Source organism: Marmota flaviventris, chromosome 10, assembly GCF_047511675.1.
Source record: "Marmota flaviventris isolate mMarFla1 chromosome 10, mMarFla1.hap1, whole genome shotgun sequence".
NCBI classification, from domain to species: domain Eukaryota; kingdom Metazoa; phylum Chordata; class Mammalia; order Rodentia; family Sciuridae; genus Marmota; species Marmota flaviventris.
In genome coordinates, this window is record NC_092507.1 from 11,305,659 (window position 1) to 11,323,764 (window position 18,106).

Consider the following 18,106-nt stretch of genomic DNA (forward strand, 5'->3'; position numbering starts at 1 on the left):
TGGGGCGTGGTGGGGCCCGGAGAGGCCTCACCCAGCCATGAGTCCCGGGGGCCAGCAGGGTCAGCAGAAGTCGGCCAAGAGGGCAGGGGTGACACAGGCCCAGAGGAGCCCAGGGGCCCTGGGAGGCCAGGGCCTCAGGGAGGTGGAGGGAGGCCGCCTGCCCGAGTGGCCCCGATCCAGGCTCACTGCTCTGCAGAGACACGGCCCCTCGGGGGCTTCTCCCTGGGGGCGGGCAGCAGGGAAAGCTGGTGGCCAGACCCGTGATGCGTGACGAGTGCCCTGGACGGCAGTAGAAACAGGACAGCAGGATTTGGGGGGTGACTTCAGACAGTGAGCGGGGGACAGAGCCCATCTCACAGGGCTGGAAGGAGCAGCTGGGAGGTCAGCAAGTGCCGTGTGGGCAGTACCCGGAGGCCACTCAGAGGACCCTGGTTGTGTTGCCATGAGGACAGCCACCAGGGTGTCAGGCCTGGAGCCACACGCCCAGTTGATGCTGTCACAGGGCCAGCTGTGGCCACAGGGACGGGGAAAAGCAGGGGTGAGGCTGCGGCAGGGACCCACAGCAGAGGCGCTGCCGTGCCAAGGCTGGGAAAGCAGGGAGGGGACGATGACGCGGACCCGGGAAATCAGCAGGAAGTCGGGGGTGGGGGACAGGCAGGCGAGGAGGGGCTGCTGGCCTGGGGCCTCACCTGTGTGGTGCCTGTGACTGGGAGAGGAGCCCATGGATGCCATCAGAGTCCTGGGGAGGACTCACCCAGAGAGGACAGCACCCAGACTGGGTGCTCAGGAGACCCGCCCCAGGTCCTGGCGGGAAGAAGGCAGGACAGAGAGGGGCCACCTGCAGCTGGCAGGCAGCCTGACCCGCTTCCTGGGCAGGACACTGTGCCTCTGCAAGCCACCACCACTTTCCCTGGCACTCGGCCTCCCTCCGTGTCCCCTGGGCTCCCTGGCTCCTGCCTGGCAGCCCTGGTCCTTAACGGGTCCCTGCAGGTGGGACCCGCAGACCTCATTCCTTCTGCGAGGCTGCCACCATGTGGCGGGCAGAGGGATGACAGCCAGGAGCGCCCCACGGCCCACCAGCCTGAGACCCACTGGAAGCATTAGTTGTGGACCTACTGTGTGTGGCCCTGAGGTTTATTCTGTGGGGGACACGGAGAAGCCTGACCTATGGCAGAGAGGTGGCAGGAGAGAGGGAGTTCTTGAATAAGAAAAACACACAGCACCTCTGTGTGGCTCTGGGAAGAAGGAAGGACGGTGGCACCTTCCTCACACCAGAGCCGCCCAGGACCAGGACCTGTGTGGCGCACCGGGAGGGGACACTCTGTGAGGGCCACCTCAGGGCTTTTCATGGTCTCCAAACAGGAGAACAGACCAGAGTGCCATCAAGGGGGCCAGGGCAGAGGGGACGTGCCTCGGGTGGGCCACACGAGGCTCTGGGGTCTCGGGACTCTGCAGAGTCCCCGAGAAGCAAAAGTGGCCCAGGCGTGGGAGCTCCCCGAGGCACTGCTTCCTGCTGCGTCCCTCTGCCCGCTGTCAGGGTCCCTGTCACGCACGGTACATAGGACCGGTCCCCTCCATCCCTAGTCCTCGGGCCTCCACTGGCCCCTTCCTGGTCCTTAACCCTTGACCCCGCCCCTTCCTCTCCTCCTCTCTCACTCCGTCCCTGTCCTCCCTGCCCGCCTCCGCTCCTCCTCCCGCTGGCCTCGGGGCCTGACGCCTGCCCTCCGCCCTCTCTCGGGCTGTCCCCTCACCAGCCTGTCGAAAGCCGCCGACCTGGACCATCACTGGGTGGCCAAGGCCTGGCTGAAGGACATCGGCCTGTCCCAGTACTCCCAGGCCTTCCAGAACCACCTGGTGGACGGGCGGATGCTGCACTCCCTCGTGAAGCGGGACCTGGAGAAGCACCTGAGCGTGTCCAAGAAGTTCCACCAGGTCAGCATCCTGCTGGGCATCGAGCTGCTCTACCAAGTGAACTTCAGCAGGGAGGTGAGCCCCCCGCAGCCCCGCCTTCTCCTGCGTGTCCACTGTCTGGCTACCCGTTGGCGCCCATGCCTCGCTCCCTCCACCCATCCATCCATCCTCCCACCCATCCTTCCACCCATCCATCCCCCATCCATCCCCCATCCATCCCCCCATCCATCCCCCATCCATCCTCCCATCCATCCCCCATCCATCCCCCCATCCATCCCCCATCCATCCCCCCATCCATCCCCCATCCATCCTCCCATCCATCCCCCATCCATCCCCCCATCCATCCCCCATCCATCCCCCCATCCATCCTCCCACCCATCCCCCATCCATCCCCCCATCCATCCTCCCATCCAAACTTCCATCCAAACTTCCATCCATCCCCCATCCATCCTCCCATCCATCCTCCCATCCATCCCCCCATCCATCCTCCCATCCATCCCCCATCCATCCTCCCATCCATCCCCCCATCCATCCCCCATCCATCCCCCATCCAAACTCCCATCCATCCCCCATCCATCCCCCATCTATCCTCCCATCCATCCCCCCATCCATCCTCCCATCCATACCCCATCCATCCCCCCATCCAAACTCCCATCCATCCCCCATCCATCCCCCCATCTATCCTCCCATCCATCCCCCCATCCAAACTCCCATCTATCCCCCATCCATCCCCCCATCCATCCCCCATCCATCCTCCCATCCATCCTCCCATCCATCCCCCATCCATCCTCCCATCCATCCCCCCATCCATCCCCCCATCCATCCCCCCTTCCATCCTCCCATCCATCCCCCCTTCCATCCTCCCATCCATCCCCCATCCATCCCCCCATCCATCCCCCCATCCATCCTCCCATCCATCCCCCATCCATCCCCCCATCCATCCCCCCATCCATCCTCCCATCCATCCCCCATCCATCCCCCCATCCATCCCCCCATCCATCCTCCCATCCATCCCCCATCCATCCCCCATCCATCCCCCATCCATCCCCCCATCCATCCCCCATCCATCCTCCCATCCATCCCCCATCCATCCCCCCATCCATCCCCCATCCATCCCCCCATCCATCCCCCCACCCATCCCCCATCCATCCCCCCATCCATCCTCCCATCCAAACTTCCATCCAAACTTCCATCCATCCCCCCATCCATCCTCCCATCCATCCTCCCATCCATCCCCCCATCCATCCTCCCATCCATCCCCCCATCCATCCTCCCATCCAAACTTCCATCCATCCCCCCATCCATCCCCCCATCCATCCTCCCATCCATCCCCCCATCCATCCCCCATCCATCCCCCCATCCAAACTCCCATCCATCCCCCATCCATCCCCCCATCTATCCTCCCATCCATCCCCCCATCCATCCTCCCATCCATACCCCATCCATCCCCCCATCCAAACTCCCATCCATCCCCCATCCATCCCCCCATCTATCCTCCCATCCATCCCCCCATCCAAACTCCCATCTATCCCCCATCCATCCCCCCATCCATCCCCCATCCATCCTCCCATCCATCCTCCCATCCATCCCCCATCCATCCTCCCATCCATCCCCCCATCCATCCCCCCATCCATCCCCCCTTCCATCCTCCCATCCATCCCCCCTTCCATCCTCCCATCCATCCCCCATCCATCCCCCCATCCATCCCCCATCCATCCTCCCATCCATCCCCCATCCATCCCCCCATCCATCCCCCCATCCATCCTCCCATCCATCCCCCATCCATCCCCCCATCCATCCTCCCATCCATCCCCCCATCCATCCTCCCATCCATCCCCCCTTCCATCCCCCTATCCATCCCCCCTTCCATCCTCCCATCCATCCCCCCATCCATCCCCCCATCCATCCTCCCATCCATCCCCCTATCCATCCCCCCTTCCATCCTCCCATCCATCCCCCCATCCATCCCCCCATCCATCCTCCCATCCATCCCCCCATCCATCCCCCCATCCATCCCCCCATCCATCCCCCCATCCATCCCCCCATCCATCCCCCATCCATCCTCCCATCCATCCTCCCATCCAAACTCCCATCCATCCTCCCGACAACTGCTTATTTGGCTGGATTTAGGGGAAATGGGGCCCCTCACCCTCAGAGAGCCCACTGCTCCTGCGGGACACCCACAAAGAGGCCAGGGATGGCCACACTGAGGGACACTGACCCTGGGAGAGAAGCCGGGGCATTTATGAAAACCCAGAGAAGGAGCCTCCAGGGGTCAGGAAGGGCTTCCAGAGAGCGTGAAGCTCAACGAGGAGCTCGAGAGACCCAGGGCGGATAACAGGAGGGAAGAACGCAGCAGAGGGACAGCAGGCCAGAGGACAGAGGCCCGGTCTGCGGCAGCGCAGGAGCCGAGTCCTGCGTGGGCGTGAGGAGGGCAGTGACCAGGGCCTGTGCACGCCGTAGAGTCTGGACTGTGCGTCAGTGACTTCACCCCAAGGGCCTCTGCACTGACCCCCAGAGGCAGAGACCCCTGGCTGCTGGGTCAGGGCCCTGATGGCTGTTCTGCAGGCAATACCAGAACACAAGCTGTCCAGGGTCTGCAGGGAGGGGCAGAGAGGGGACTGTCCAACCCTCCCACTCCTCCCACAGCCTCTGCAGGGGACATGAGAACACGGGCCCTGGTCTCTGGGAGCCCCAGTGACAGGGTGATAGTGTGACAGGGTCAGTCGTGACAGTGATGGGTAGAAGAGGACACAGAGGGTCAGGGGAGCTGGTCAGGGCACACGGGGGAGGGTCTGCAGTTGGGCAGCCCCAGTGAGGGAGCGTCCCCATGGGAGAAGGTTGACCAGGAGTCCGTCCCCCAGGGGACCTCTGAGGGGCAGCAGGCCGACCCTCTGCAGGCCCTCATGGGTGGCATTTGATGCTGTGCCATTCACCACCCAGAGGCCAGGCAGGTCCCCTGCGCCCATGGGAAAGACCACACAGATATTCACTGGGCCCTGGGGTCAGGGCAGCGGGGACGCAGATCAGAACCCGCAGCCGTGGCCTCGCTGCCCCGCACCCCGGGGAGCCACAGGATGGCCTGGTGGGGCAGTGCACACGGCCCTCCTCACACGGCTCGCTGAGACCCCTGCAGCCCAGGGGACCCTCCCTCCACATGTGCCCCTCGTCCCCTCACTGGTCCCTCTGTCCCCAAGGCTCTGCAGGAGCGCCGGGCCCGCTGCGAGACGCAGAACACCGACCCCGTGGTGTGGACCAACCAGCGCGTGCTACAGTGGGTGCGGGACATCGACCTGAAGGTGGGCACGTGGCGGGTGGCAGGTGGCGGGTGCTGGGTGGAGGGCCAGGCGGGAGCTCCAGCGCGGGCAGACCCCGGGCACCATTTGTGTGTGAATCAATATCCGTCTTTGTGTGGCCGCGGCCTCATCTCCGAGGCCTGCAAGAAGGCCACCCCTCCTGTCACTCACAGAGGCAGCCACTCATTCCCAGCCCTGGGGGACCCTGTGGTGACGCTAATGTCATGAGGGGCACTGAGCCAGCCGCACCCATCTAAGCAAGTGTGGGGTCCAGATCCAGGTGCATCTTGAACTCCACAAATAATCACGAGCCCCTGCTGGGGTCAGGGGCCTGTGAGTGACAAGAGCCGCCCCTCGGGGCTCTGAGGGTTGGGGAGGTCCCCTCCAGGCCCCGCCTCGTGCTCTGTCCCCAGGAGTATGCGGACAACCTGACCAACAGCGGCGTTCACGGCGCGGTGTTGGTCCTGGAGCCCACGTTCAACGCCGAGGCCATGGCCACGGCCCTGGGCATCCCCAGCGGGAAGCACATCCTCCGGAGACACCTGGCCGAGGAGATGAGCGCCGTCTTCCACCCGGCCAAGTGAGTGCCCGCGGCGGGCGGGGCCCTCGAAGCAGAGGGCCCTGGCCTCAGTCCTGACCATCCCTGGCTGGACCCCACCTAGCACGACGGTGCCCAGGACACTGAGGTCAGGGGCTAGGAGCAGGGAAGTCCACCTCCCAGGGTGAGATGGCAGCTCCAGCTGCGGGCAAGGGCCTGGGCAGGAGTGGGCACGTTAATGGAGCTCGTGGCCCAGGGAGCAGGGCACTGGGCACCTGCCTGCTCCAGCGTCCTCACCTGGAACATGCCCAGGCTCCACCCACAGGCGCTGCCCTCCCCTCCCTGCGCCTTAGCCCAGGGGGTCATCCATGCGGCACTGGCTGGGTATCCTGAGTCCACCCTCCTGGCGCCAATCAGATCCCCGTCCCTCCTCCACACATGAGAAATTCGTTCTAAGGGGCCGTGCCCCCTGCCCAGGGTCAGCAGCCAGCAGGGGCAGGGCCTTGGTGGTCTTTTATTCTACCCATGAGGCGAATTGGACGGCTGGTCGGTCACGGATTGAGCCATCCTTGCATGTCTGGGGCGACCTCGCCTGGTCAGAGTGTGCGATCCTTTTGCACGATGCTGGGTTGGGTCTGCGGATACGCCATTCGGGATTTTTGCGTTTATATCTAGAAAGGACGTTGGCCCGCAGTTCTTGTCTGATGGTGCTTCTGTCTGGTTTGGGTGTCCAGGCAATGCTGGCTCCTGGAGTGAGTTGGGAACTTGTGTTGCTTGGAAGGGTCTGTAGGGTTGCTGTTCATTATTCTTGAAACATTTAGGAGAATTCACCCGTGAAACCGTCTGTCGGTAGGTTTCCCTCTGTGAAAAGCGTTTTGATGACTAATTCTCTCTCTTTACTTGTTAGGGGCTTATTTAGGTTTTCTCTTTCTTTTGGAGTCAGCTTCAGTGGCCACACTCCCCCAGGAATGTGTCCGCTTCATCTAGGAGAATTGCTCATGCGCACAATGAATCCTACAATCGTCCCTCATGGCCTCTCTGCAAGGCTGCTCCGGAAGCCCCCTGTCCTTCCTGGGGCTGGCCACTGGACTCCTCTCTTTCATGGCTGGTCTAGCTAAGGTTTGTCAGCTGAGAAGACAGAGCCCAGATTGACCCTGGGCTCTCTGACTTGGACCTGAGAACGGGAAACCCAGACCCTGGGGCCTTGGGAGCCGCTGGCCACTCCCTGTGCCTCGCAGGCGCAGAAACAGGCTCCGGAGAGTGTCGTCCGTCTGGGGCGGGTCCCAGGCCCTGGGCTGCCCTTCCCCATCAGCCCCGGAGACCACGCGGTTCTCGGGGTGGACCCTGCACATGCCGATCCCTTGGTCCATCTCAGACCGTGGCCCTGTGCCTGGCAGAGCCCGCGGACCCTCATTTTGAGCCTTTTGGGGTAGTTGCAAAGTCGGATGGAAACTCTGTTCTGTGAACCCGGGATCCATCAGGAAAGGGCTTCCCTTCTGCAGGTCACCGCCCCCCCCCCGACCACCTTCGTGTGACCCTTAAACCTTGACCACCACGGGGTAACGGGTGGGCTCAGGACTGTCCAGGACCAGTGGGTGAGCACGGAAGGTCCTGGTGGGGACAACAGGGCGGGTCCTTGTGTCTTGGGAGGCCAGGGAGTCCCAGAGGACCTCGTGCAGACAGGGTCAGAGGAGGGGACGGGACTTGGTCCAGGCTCCTCACTTCACACACGTGGAGCCTGATGCTGGTGGCCGAGGACAGAGAGGCAGTGCCAGCCCCTGGCCCACGCCAGACGCCCTGTTGTCACCCTGTCCTCACCCTGCTGTCCCCCACACGTCCACACATGGCTCCCGAGTCAAGGTCCCCGGGTGGGATTTCAGATCCCCTTGGTTGAGACCCTGACCCACAGGCCAGGGGAACAGGCTTGGGTCGGTTGAGGGACACAGAGTCCCAGGGCGTTTAGAGACACTTCTTAGCTGGGACAATCCCCAGCTAAGCCAACACGGGGGGTGGGGGACAGTGATCCGCGGCTTGTGGAGGGACACTTGGGAGGTGGACGGGGTGCTGCTCGCCGAGAGCTCCGCCCAGGACGTCTCTGCTGTGGTCCACGCGGGGAGCCCCCATCCGCTGCCCTGTGGCCCTGCTCCTCTTCCAGCTTTCTGGGGACAGGGACAGAACGGGGAGGGGAGGTGGCCTGGCCCTCTGGGTGAGTCCTTCCGGAAGGCTCTCCTTGCTCTTGAGTCAGGGTCCCTCTAAGTCACCAAGGCTGGCTTTGAACTCATGACCTCCTGCCTCGGCCCCCAGAGTGGCTGGCACCACGGGTGTGCCCCCCTGCGCCCGGCTCTGGGCTGCTGCTGACGGGGGGTGCCAGGTTCCGACACCCCGAGTCATCGGGATGGACATCGGGGCTCCCCCAGGCCGCCCCAGACTGAGCTCCCGGGAGGTGACCGCAGCAGGCCTCACACTCTGTCACAAATGCTGACGTCAGAAGGTGTCGGGGACAAAGGTGTCACACCCTGTTTCATCTGAACCCCCCACACCCCCATGAGGAGGGGTCATCGCCCCATCTTATGGATGAGAATCGGAGGCCCCAGGGAGGGGCTGTGACTTCCCAAGATGTGACAAGGGTCAGAGGCAGCCCTGGCTTCTGCCACCAAGGAGTCCTCGTCCGGTGACCTTCCTCCAGGCTGGGGAACCCCAGGAGGCAGATGAGGACAGGTCCTACACCCAGCAGGTGTGTCCCCTGAGGTCCTGTGGTCACTTAAAGCAGGGGGCGGGGCAGAGCGGTCGGCTCCGAGCCTCTTGGGGCTCAACCAGCCTGACCCCAGGGACACACAGTCACCAAGAGTCTCTGGGTCCCATGACGTCGTCCTCCCACCTCCATCACCATGACAACGCACAGGACCCAGGGAGCAGTGTCTGACGGTGTCCCCTGCCACCTGCCTCCACACGAGCTGACTCCTGCCGCTGCTAAGCCCCGGTCAGCGCCAGCCGCGGGTCCCCCACAGGACTCTGCGTCACAGATGAGGAGAAGCGAAGCCCGGGGACCCACCGCAGGAGGGGCAGGACGGGCAGCCGGGGGCCAGCTGCGGCCTCGCTCCCTGACTCCTCCAGCCCCTGCCGTCCCCGCCCCACGGGCAGAGGCTGAGCTGCAGGCACAGGAGTCCGGGCCTCCCCCTCCTCCCTGCTTCTCCTGCCTCCGTCTCTGTCTCTCCACCCCCGTCTCCAGCTCTCTGTCCCTCCCTGTCATCTGTCTGTCAGCTCTGCGACCGGGGCCCAGCCAGTCCTGGGGCTCAAGTCGGGCTTCTCCACCATCTTCTGTGTGATTTCAGGGCAGACGCTTGCCCTCTCTGAGCCTCAGTCCTCAGCGTGCATTGGGTTTAACTTCACTCCTGCCTCCTGGGTGTCGAGAGGGTGCTGTGAGCTCCGGGTGCAGGGGCAGCGGGTGCCGCTCTCTCCCCCACCTCATCTGTCCCCACCACAGTCCCGCACATGGACAGCCCTGAGAGTCCCTGTCCAACAGCCCGCAGGCCGGCCACCCCCCCCCCTGCCCATGACACCTCTCCTGGGCCCAGCTGCAGTACGCTGGCTCAGGAAACCCCAGGGGTGATGGCTTGTGCCCAGGCCACCCTGGGTATGGGAAGCTTGGAAGCAGGTCACTAGCTGAGGTTTGTCGGTTCACGGCTGCGAGAGTCTGTGAGTCTCAGATGAGACCTTGGAACCACTGGGGACAAAGGACTGAGGTTTATGTGACATGAGGACGTGAGTTTCGGGGACAGGGCAGAGTGCTGTGGTCTGAATGTGACTTGTCCCCATGAGCTCATGCAGGGCCTTAATCCCCAGACTCTCAGGACACTAAATCCAGCCGCAGTGTTTCGAGGTGGGGCCTCGGGGAAGTGATCGTGACAGATGAGGTCACTAGGGTGGAGTCCCCATGGATGGCTCCTGGTGGCTTAATAAGCAGAGGGACAGACCCCACAGAGAGATACATACAGTCCCCCACCATGATGTAATGCAGCCAGGGGGACCTCGCAAGAGCCTACACCATGCTGTTGGGCCTTCCTACCTCCAAAACTGAGCTAAATAAACCTCTTTTCCCTGTAAGGTAGCCGGCCTCAGGTATTACACAATAGTAACAAAAAACAGTCATATAGCCAGGATGCCCCTTCTCCAGAACTTTCCACAAAACTTACCCCCCGCAACATCCCTTTGCTCAAAGCCTGAGTGACTAGAAGTATTTCCTGGGTCCATTGGAGCTTCCAAAGACCTTTGCCTTGTGCTTGGCCGATTCCCTGGCACTTTTATGTTTTCATGGGTTTTGACCCAAAATTATGTCTCTGGGGGGTTGGATTTCAGTCCCTGTGGAAAAAGCCAAGAGGGAAGACGTCACGGCACAGTGGTGGCAGCGGCCTACTGGGCTCTGCTGTACAGGCAAGGACACTGAGGCCCAGGCCACACCCTGCACAAGGACACAGCCAGGGGACCGTTGAGCAGGGACTCAAACCAGCTCTGTCCTCAAACCTGTGACGTGTGGTCGCAGCAGTGGTCCTCACGCAGCACTTCTCAGAGCTTAGTGCCTCTCGTGGGGATGTGCGTCATGAACCCCGCCCAGCCCAGGTGACCCGAATGCTCAGGCACCAAGCCAGGCCACACTCGCCGGCCCTGAACCCAGGGTGAGAAGACCCCGTCTAACTCTTGATCCCAGAGCCGCAGCTCAACTTCCCTCCCCGCCACCGTGGGCTTTGGGTGTCCTTGGACAAGAGGCACACCCACTCTGGACTTCTGTCTCTTCTTCAGGAAGAGCAGGAGAAGGGACGCAGGGCTCTTCCCACGTCACCCAGGCTCCACGAGTCGGGAGAATTCAGGGCCAACAGGTGGCTCCTCTCAGGAGAACTGCTCCCACCCCCTGACCCCCCGGGATCTCATCCCCCGGTGCAGAGGGAGGGCGGCCACCCGTGAAGCCCTCCAAGCCCGACGCTGGTGGGTGGCAGCCCGGGTCGTGGTCTAGGACTTGGCCCCGTTTGGCATCACCCTGTCACCACCGCCTCCGAGGCGCCCCTCCCCGCCCCGGAACTTTCCCAGAAACGTGGCCGAGGTCAGCAGAAGCTCTGAGGGGCTCAGTCCGTCAGTTTCCCGCTCCTGGGAAAAATGCCCGGCGGTCACCTCATGGGGGGGGTGGCCTGGCCCACAGGTCTCACCACCTCCGAGTGGCACCAAGCTGGGACCCCAAGCCTTTCGTACACGGGCCTTTGGGGACACTTCAGATCCAAACTATAGCAGCAGCTTAAAAGGTGCTCGAGGGCACTTCTCACGAGGCCCATGGCGCCCGCCTGCAAGCCCAGCCACTCGGGAGGCTGAGGCAGGAGGATCTCAACTTCAAAGCCAGCCTCTGCAGTTGAGCGAGGACCTAAGCAGCTCAGTGAGATCCTGTCCCTAATAAAATACAGAAAAGGGCTGGGGATGGGGCTCAGTGGTCCAGTGCCCCTGAGTTCAATCCCCAGTAACCAAAAATAAATAAATAAAAAAACAAGATAAAAAGAAGTGCATTTCTCTTAATGAGCCACCTCTGCGGTGGCCTGAACCACGACACAAACTCTGGCCAACAGACCCCTGAGCACCTGCTGGCCAGAGCCGATGCCCTTGTAATGACCTGTCTCTGGTGTCCGGTGCCTAGGAGACCCGCGGGGCTCTGAGCGCCAAACCCCACGACTCCAGGATGGGAGAGGCGGCTGGAGGCTGTAGAGAAGCCACTCAGGGTCACACGGCCAGGAGCAGACCCGGGCTCGGCCACGCCGGCCTGGGAAGGCCCTGGACAGATCCCAGACACAGGGGCTTGGGCCCCGCGAGCTGGACAGGTGACGTGGCCCTCAGTCACCGCAGGGCCACCCCCGCTGCCAGAGAAAGCAAGGGCCGAGCGAGCCCGGGTCCTGGGGCGGCTGGACCCAGAGGACAGGTGGGGCACTGGAGCCCAGGACGCAGGCCGCCGGCCAGCGCCGCCCACAGAACCCTGGTTTCTGTCTCCAGGGACAGGCGGGCTGGCACGGGGGCCGCCACACCTCCTCCAGGAAAGGTAGAAGAGGGTAGACTGGGAGCCACAGCAAGAAAGGCCCAGGAACGGGGCCCAGACCGCTGGGCGCGGTCTGCAGGTAGGAGGACTTACACACAAGCCAGGGCCAGCTGACGGGGCCGGGCCGCCGTCGGCCAAACCCGACTCTCAGGGTGTCTCGATGCTTTTTCACAAAAAAATGAATGGAGGAGTGGGGGGGGACCTGGATTTCAGTCAGATCAGGAACAACTTCCTGTGCTTCTCAGGTCACATTGGGATTCTTCCCTCCAGTCCTCCATTCCCTGGTAAGTGTTTCAGCTTTCTGGAGAGTTCAGAGACTTCGGAGTCTCAGAGACTTGGGGACTTGGGTTTGGATCTTGGCTCTGCTGGTGGCACTGTGTGACCTTGGGCAGATTGGTCACCCTCTCTGTGCCTGCTTCTCCTCCTCTGTAACATGATTGGCAGGCAGTCCCTGTGTAGGCGCTCGGTGCTCCTGGAAGGTGCCCAGGGAGTCTCAGCAGCTGTGACCCTTGTCACCGGTGTGCACGTCCCTGGGTGGCACAGGTGCCTGAGCCTCTCCTGCTGATGCACAGTGCTGTGTCCCCAGCTCCACAGGCATCCGCGAGGCGGAGCGCTTTGGAACGCCACCGGGCAGGGCCTCCAGCGTCACCCGGGCGGGGAAGGAGGACAGCAGCGGGGGCAGCGGCAGGTACAAGACTGGCCGGGTAAGTCGCTGGTGGCCACCCAGGGGGCCCGCTCCTGCGAGGGCGCTCTGTCCTCCGGCCCCACTGTCCACTCCCGGCCTCCCTCTGTGGCCTGTGACGGTGCAGCAGGGGGCAGGGTCTCGGGGGCTTTGGGGACCACCCCAGTGGCCACTTCCCAGGACCCATGGGACGCCTCGGCCTGGTGACAAGAGCCCCCATGGTCCCCACGGGGCTCAGAGTGTAGTCTCGCCCGCCTGCCCTGTGCCTGGGCCCGGGGAGGGAGGCAGGTGCGGCCATCGCCCTGGAGGGAGGACCCGGCTGGCCTGGGGTCTGAGGCCAGCACTGACCAGTGCAGGAGACGACCTTTGGCGACCCCGGCCACGTGGCCGGGAAGCTCCTGCAGCCAGGGTGTGTCCTAAGGGGACCCTGTGGACACAGGTCACCCGGGTGACACAGGGCCATCTGCTCAGCAGCACCGCCCGGTGTGAACGGTCCCACCGCCACCCTGGGGACAGGATCGAGTCACCCCCCAGGATGCTCCGTCTAGAACACGCCTGCAGTGGGGTGACACCCTCCCCCAAGGGGTCAGAACTTGTCCTTGGGGGCGGGTTTGAAAAATCCCACCTGTGCACTGTCACCCAACCTCAGGCGTCACGGCAGGGACAAGTTAGGAAAACCGTCTACAGAATCTCCTTCGGGGAGAGATATTATTTTTTAAGTGGACGAACCGTGGTCTAGAGAGAAAGGCCGCTGTGCAGTGGCCCACGCCTGTAATCCCAGCACTCCGGAGGCCGAGGCAGGAGGACATGTTGGAGGCCAGCCTCAGCAACTTAGCGAGACCCTGTCTCAAAATCTCAAAGTGTAAAGGGCTGGGGAGGGCTCAGGGGTAGAGCTTTCGCTTGGTGTGCAGGAGGCCCGGGGTGCAATCCCAGCGCTGGGAGGAGGAGGAGGAGGAGGAGGAGGAGGAGGAGGAGGAGGAGGAGGAGGAGGAAAGGGGGGTGGAGAGGGAGGACGGGCCACATCAGGCAACGAACAATACTAACCACCTTCGCCACGGAGAGGACAGAGACGTTGACAGAAGAGCTCGCTGGGGGCCTACTGTGCGTGGTAACAGCTCCCACTGTGCGCCGGCACTGCTCTGTGCTCTGCAGACAAGATTTCTACCCTAAATGACCCTCAGAGGTTGCTGGGTTTCCCATTTTCTAACTGAGACAACTGAGATTCAGAGAGAGGCGGTGACAGTCCGAGGTCACCCATCAGGAAGTGGCAGAGCAGGGACCCAATGCCAGTCTGAGTCTCCAAAACCGGTTCCTGCCACGCCAGGTGGTCTAGAATGTTCCCTCTGGACCTGGGGAGGCAGTCAGACCCCGCGCCCCTGCTGAGCCGTTCTCACAGGGACTTTCCGTACCCCTGTTCCCAACGCGCTTCCTCCTGAGCCGGGGGGAGGAGGTTTTCATGAATCGATGTGATAAAACTTGTCCTTACCCTTCGTCACCCACTGAGTCCTCCCAGTTGGGAACAGGGAACTGTCTCCTGATGTTGGTTCACACAGTGGTCTCTGCCGCCTGGAGCACTCAGGTAGAATGACTAACAGGAGGAGCACAGAGAAGTCAAGGGAGTTACTCAAGGTCACACAGCGAGACTAGAGACACCACATTTCCCAGGCCTCAGACACTCAGTTCTTGTCTCTCTTCCTCCTGTCCCTTGCTCTGTCCTCAGCTGCCCCTCGGGAAGATAGGAAGGGGCTTTAGCAGCAAAGACCCGGATTTCCACGACGACTACGGCTCTCTTCAGAACGAGGAGTGCGGGGACGATGACGCGCAGGCCGGGCCGGAGCAGTACCGTCTGGACGGCTACAGCAGCCCAGAGGTCACCAATGTGTAGGGAGCCTGCGTGGACAGAGGCCACCCCGGCCCCAGGTGCTGACCTGTACAGAGCCACCTGGGGCCGAGGAGCGCCTCTGCTCCGGGCGGATCCCCAGACTGCGGCCACGGACACGGGCGCGGGGCCCAGGAGACCCATGGCCCTCGGCCAGGCGAGGCGGAGCCCGGGCTGACCACACACCCACGTGCCAGCAGAGAGCAGGGCCAGGCAGGGCCACCAGGGGCACCAGGGAGGGACCGAGAACCTGGGCTCTGACCTGGGTCACGACTCCCAACAGTCGGGGCGGCGCACTGGGTCCACTCGCGGTCTCCGTGTCGAGTGGACATGCAAAACGCTGGTCCCCTGGGCCACCGCGGACACCCTGCCTCGTGACCACAGGAGCAGGACTGAGTTCAGTGACAACGGCACAGCATGGTGATGAGTTTAGGATCTGGTGCGGGAAACATTGTCACTGCTAACCAAACAGCTATGATGTCCCTGTCACCTGAAACAGTGTGCTCACTAATGCCCTGAAGGAGCCACAGACCCCACAGAGTGAAATCAGTGGGCGCTGGGGGTGCACCCTCCAGCCCTTCTCCTGACCCACGTGGTTTTGCTGTGTGGTTTTTCCCCAGTGGCCTCCCTCTCTGTGCCTCAACGTCTTCATCTATAATACTTCTGAGGATTAACCATTGCTAATGTCCGTAACACACTTTGAACCCTCGCGGGAGACAGCCGGAAGTGACAGGGTGGGCCGGGGTCTAATTCCCCAGCCACAGCACGAGGAGCCTGACCCCGGACTGCTTCTCTCCTGCTTTGCTCCAGTTGGAACACTGCCCCGATGCTCCCCCTCCTGGGAGGTCTTTGCACCAGGAGCCAATGAAAAGTTCATGTTCCAAGGTTTGCAGCAGGCGCGGGCCTCTGAGGACCAACAAGCGCCTGTTCTTCCACCCAACAAATCACTTCCCCTCGTGGAAAAGCACAAACAGAGCCAAGACGGACCCGAGATGCGCTCCTCCCCGAGGCTGCCAGGGCTCCAGCCATCTCCATAACCTTCTCGACGAGCACAGCCATCTGAATCCTGGGCCTTCTGGGACACATTTCTGATCGCAGGACCCAAGGGAGAGGTGAATCTCTGGTGTGTGGCTTGGCTTTTTGAGGTTCCAAACCCCAGGGTCTGTAGGACACTCCAAGTCGGGAGCCCAGAGAGGAGGGGGACCTCCCTGTAACCTGGCGGCCACCCAGCTGGGCGCACTGAGACCCCAGTCGCCCCCGGGAGGCAGCCAGGCGGGGGGCGGGGAGGGGCCCGAGTGCGGATCTGAGGACGTGAGGCCACATTCACCCCAGCCATGGGCAAGGACACCCGCACGCGTCCCAGGCTCCATCCCCTCGGGGACAGTCGGGGAGGCTCTGGCAGAGGCAGCATGCCCAGCAGGCCAGCAGCCTGGGGCGACCCCGAATGCCCCTGGGGGTCCCCATGATGCCACCACCTGGGGCTCCTCATCCCTGGAGACCCCTAAACACCAGCCCCGCTCCACGTGGGCAGTGGGGAGTCCCAGCGGGGACAAGCTGGCCAGGCCACCACACAGGATGAGGACCTGCCACCTCCCCTCCAGACAGCCCAGTGTGGTGACAGTCCCCTAGGGTGGCCTCGGGACCCAGGAGCCCCCGTGACGTGCTTCCCAGAGCTTTGCCGTCTGTGCCGCCCAGGAACATGGGCACGGGGCTCGGGGACAGGGCGCGGGCCCCCACATGCCTCCTGGGACCGGGGGACAGCGCCAGTGGGCTCCGCTGGGCAGACTCTCCGGCTTCCTAAGGCCCCGTCCCCTCTGGGGGACAAGCCTCTCCTTGGCACCCTCCACCCCATCCTCAGCCCTGGGTCCAGGTGGTGGTGGCAGGTGGCAGGCACCCCAGGCCAGAGGGAGGGGACGGGGCGGGACGGAGGCGGGACAGGACACTGGGCAGGCCTGACTTCCACTCGGGGACCCCTCGCCCGGGGACAAGCGCCCCCGCTCAGCCCCGAGGCCCGTCCCGTGAGCCCCTCGTGCTCTGTGGCCACCGCCTCCGCCCGCGTCCGAGGCTCTTCTCCGTTGCGCAGTGAGGACGAGAACCCCGCGGCCTGGTGACCCCTGGATGGCGGGTGCCACCAGCATGTGGCCACAAGGAGACTGTCCTGAGCCCCAGCCCCGAGGGGAGTCTGTGGCCGCCAAGGAGGTGACTGTGACAGGGACCGGTTCCTGGCCATGGCCACTGTCCTCCCTGGAGTGGACTCTAACACCAATAATAAACACCAGCGCCTGGCGCTCAGCCCGGGGTGGCTCTGGTCAGTGTCCCCAGCAGCCCCTGAGGGGGCTAGGGGCCCATTTCACGGAGGGGGACATTGAGACAGGGATGAGGGGTTTGCACGGCTCCTCAGGCTAAGAAGCCACAGGTGGGGACTCGGGCCCCGTCCCAGGGCCTGCAGACCCCAGGCTCCCTGTCCCCTGGACACTGACCCCTCTGCCCACCCTCCTGCATGACCCGCAGGGCCAGGCAGGTCAGAGTGGAGTTGGGTGCCCTCTGTCTGCTGGTGCATCCCTGCAGGGACGCTGCCTCCGTCCTGCACAGGGGAGGGGAGGCCTGACCAGTGACCGCCCAGTGTCACCTGTTACCTGCCCCTCTGTCACCTCCACCTTCAGGTGGCCGGTGGGTCTCAGGGGCGTTCTTGGACCCAGCTCAGAGCGTCCCAGACTTTCACCTGCTCACAGACCAGCAGGCGGGGGTCTGGGGTCGGGTGTGGACGGCCTGGGCCGGCTTCCCCGGGGTCCCACAGGCGCCAAGCCACCTGCTGGGCCAGGGCCAGCACGTCCCGGCTGCCCACGGGCCTCGCGGCCGGGCTCTTCACCTGGGGAGGAGGTGTCCCCGGGTGTCCAGCCACCAGACTTGTGCCTCAGCAGGAGGGAACGGGCTCCCTGGCTGTCACTAGTCAGGAGGACAGGGAGGCCCCGGCTCTGAGTGGGGAGGGTGGCGTCGGGGAGCCACTGCGAGGCTGGGTGGGGACACGGTGTCAGTGGGCTGGCCACAGACATGACTGACTGAGACCCCCAGGGGCCAGGGCCAGGGGGTGCCGAGGACGCCGAGGCTGGAGATGAGAAAGTGCCCGTGACCCGGCGACCCGGGCCAGTGTGGTGGCGGGGTAGCCTGGGGACAGAGAGGGACTCCTGAGCTGAGACCCGGCTTCTGAAGCCTTCCTGCAGGCTCAGGGGGAGTCCCCAGAACCTACTCGGATCCCAGCACCTGTGGCAAGTCTGGAGCGAGAGGCAGCTGGCGTCAGGACTTCCCACGTGGGGTGATTAGTCAGGAAGCAGAGTCCAGTCGGCAAAAAGGACCCCAGACCCAGAGCAGCAGGTGCAAATGTCCTGTGGCAGGAGGAGCAGAGTCTGAGGTTGGAAAGAGCCCCACAGGGTCGAGTGCAGGGAGGGGCCGCCTCAGGTGCTAAGGGACAGTGGAACCTGCTGGCCTCGGCCTGCTCCCAGGCCCCCCCCTGGGCCCTGCCTCTCTGTCACCCCAGGTGCACTTAGTGCAGCCCAGAGTCCAACCAGGCGTGGGCCCTGCCTTCTGCAGATGCCTCACTCTTCCCCGGGCTCGGGCTGGAGGTTATGAGGCCAGGGGCTGATGTGGCGGGCCCATGAGGTGGCTCCTGGGTGGCCAGGGCACAGCTGACTTAGGCCACCTAAGGCCTGGGGCCTCAAATAGGAACCCAGGCGTC

General features: G+C 63.5%; 1 protein-coding gene across 2 annotated transcripts in view; it reads left to right on the forward strand.

Annotated features, from left to right (window-relative positions):
- The window catches only part of Kazn (kazrin, periplakin interacting protein), a 952,488-nt gene extending 935,822 nt beyond the window's left edge, over positions 1-16,666 (forward strand). For both annotated transcript variants that reach the window (XM_071617362.1, XM_071617363.1), the window contains exons 13-17: positions 1,755-1,986; positions 5,109-5,210; positions 5,621-5,787; positions 12,399-12,516; positions 14,215-16,666. In XM_071617362.1, the coding sequence (XP_071473463.1) occupies positions 1,755-1,986; positions 5,109-5,210; positions 5,621-5,787; positions 12,399-12,516; positions 14,215-14,379 (784 nt within the window). In that variant the 3' untranslated portion in view covers positions 14,380-16,666. The remainder of the gene's footprint in view (positions 1-1,754; positions 1,987-5,108; positions 5,211-5,620; positions 5,788-12,398; positions 12,517-14,214) is intronic.
- The last annotated feature ends 1,440 nt before the right edge of the window (positions 16,667-18,106 follow it).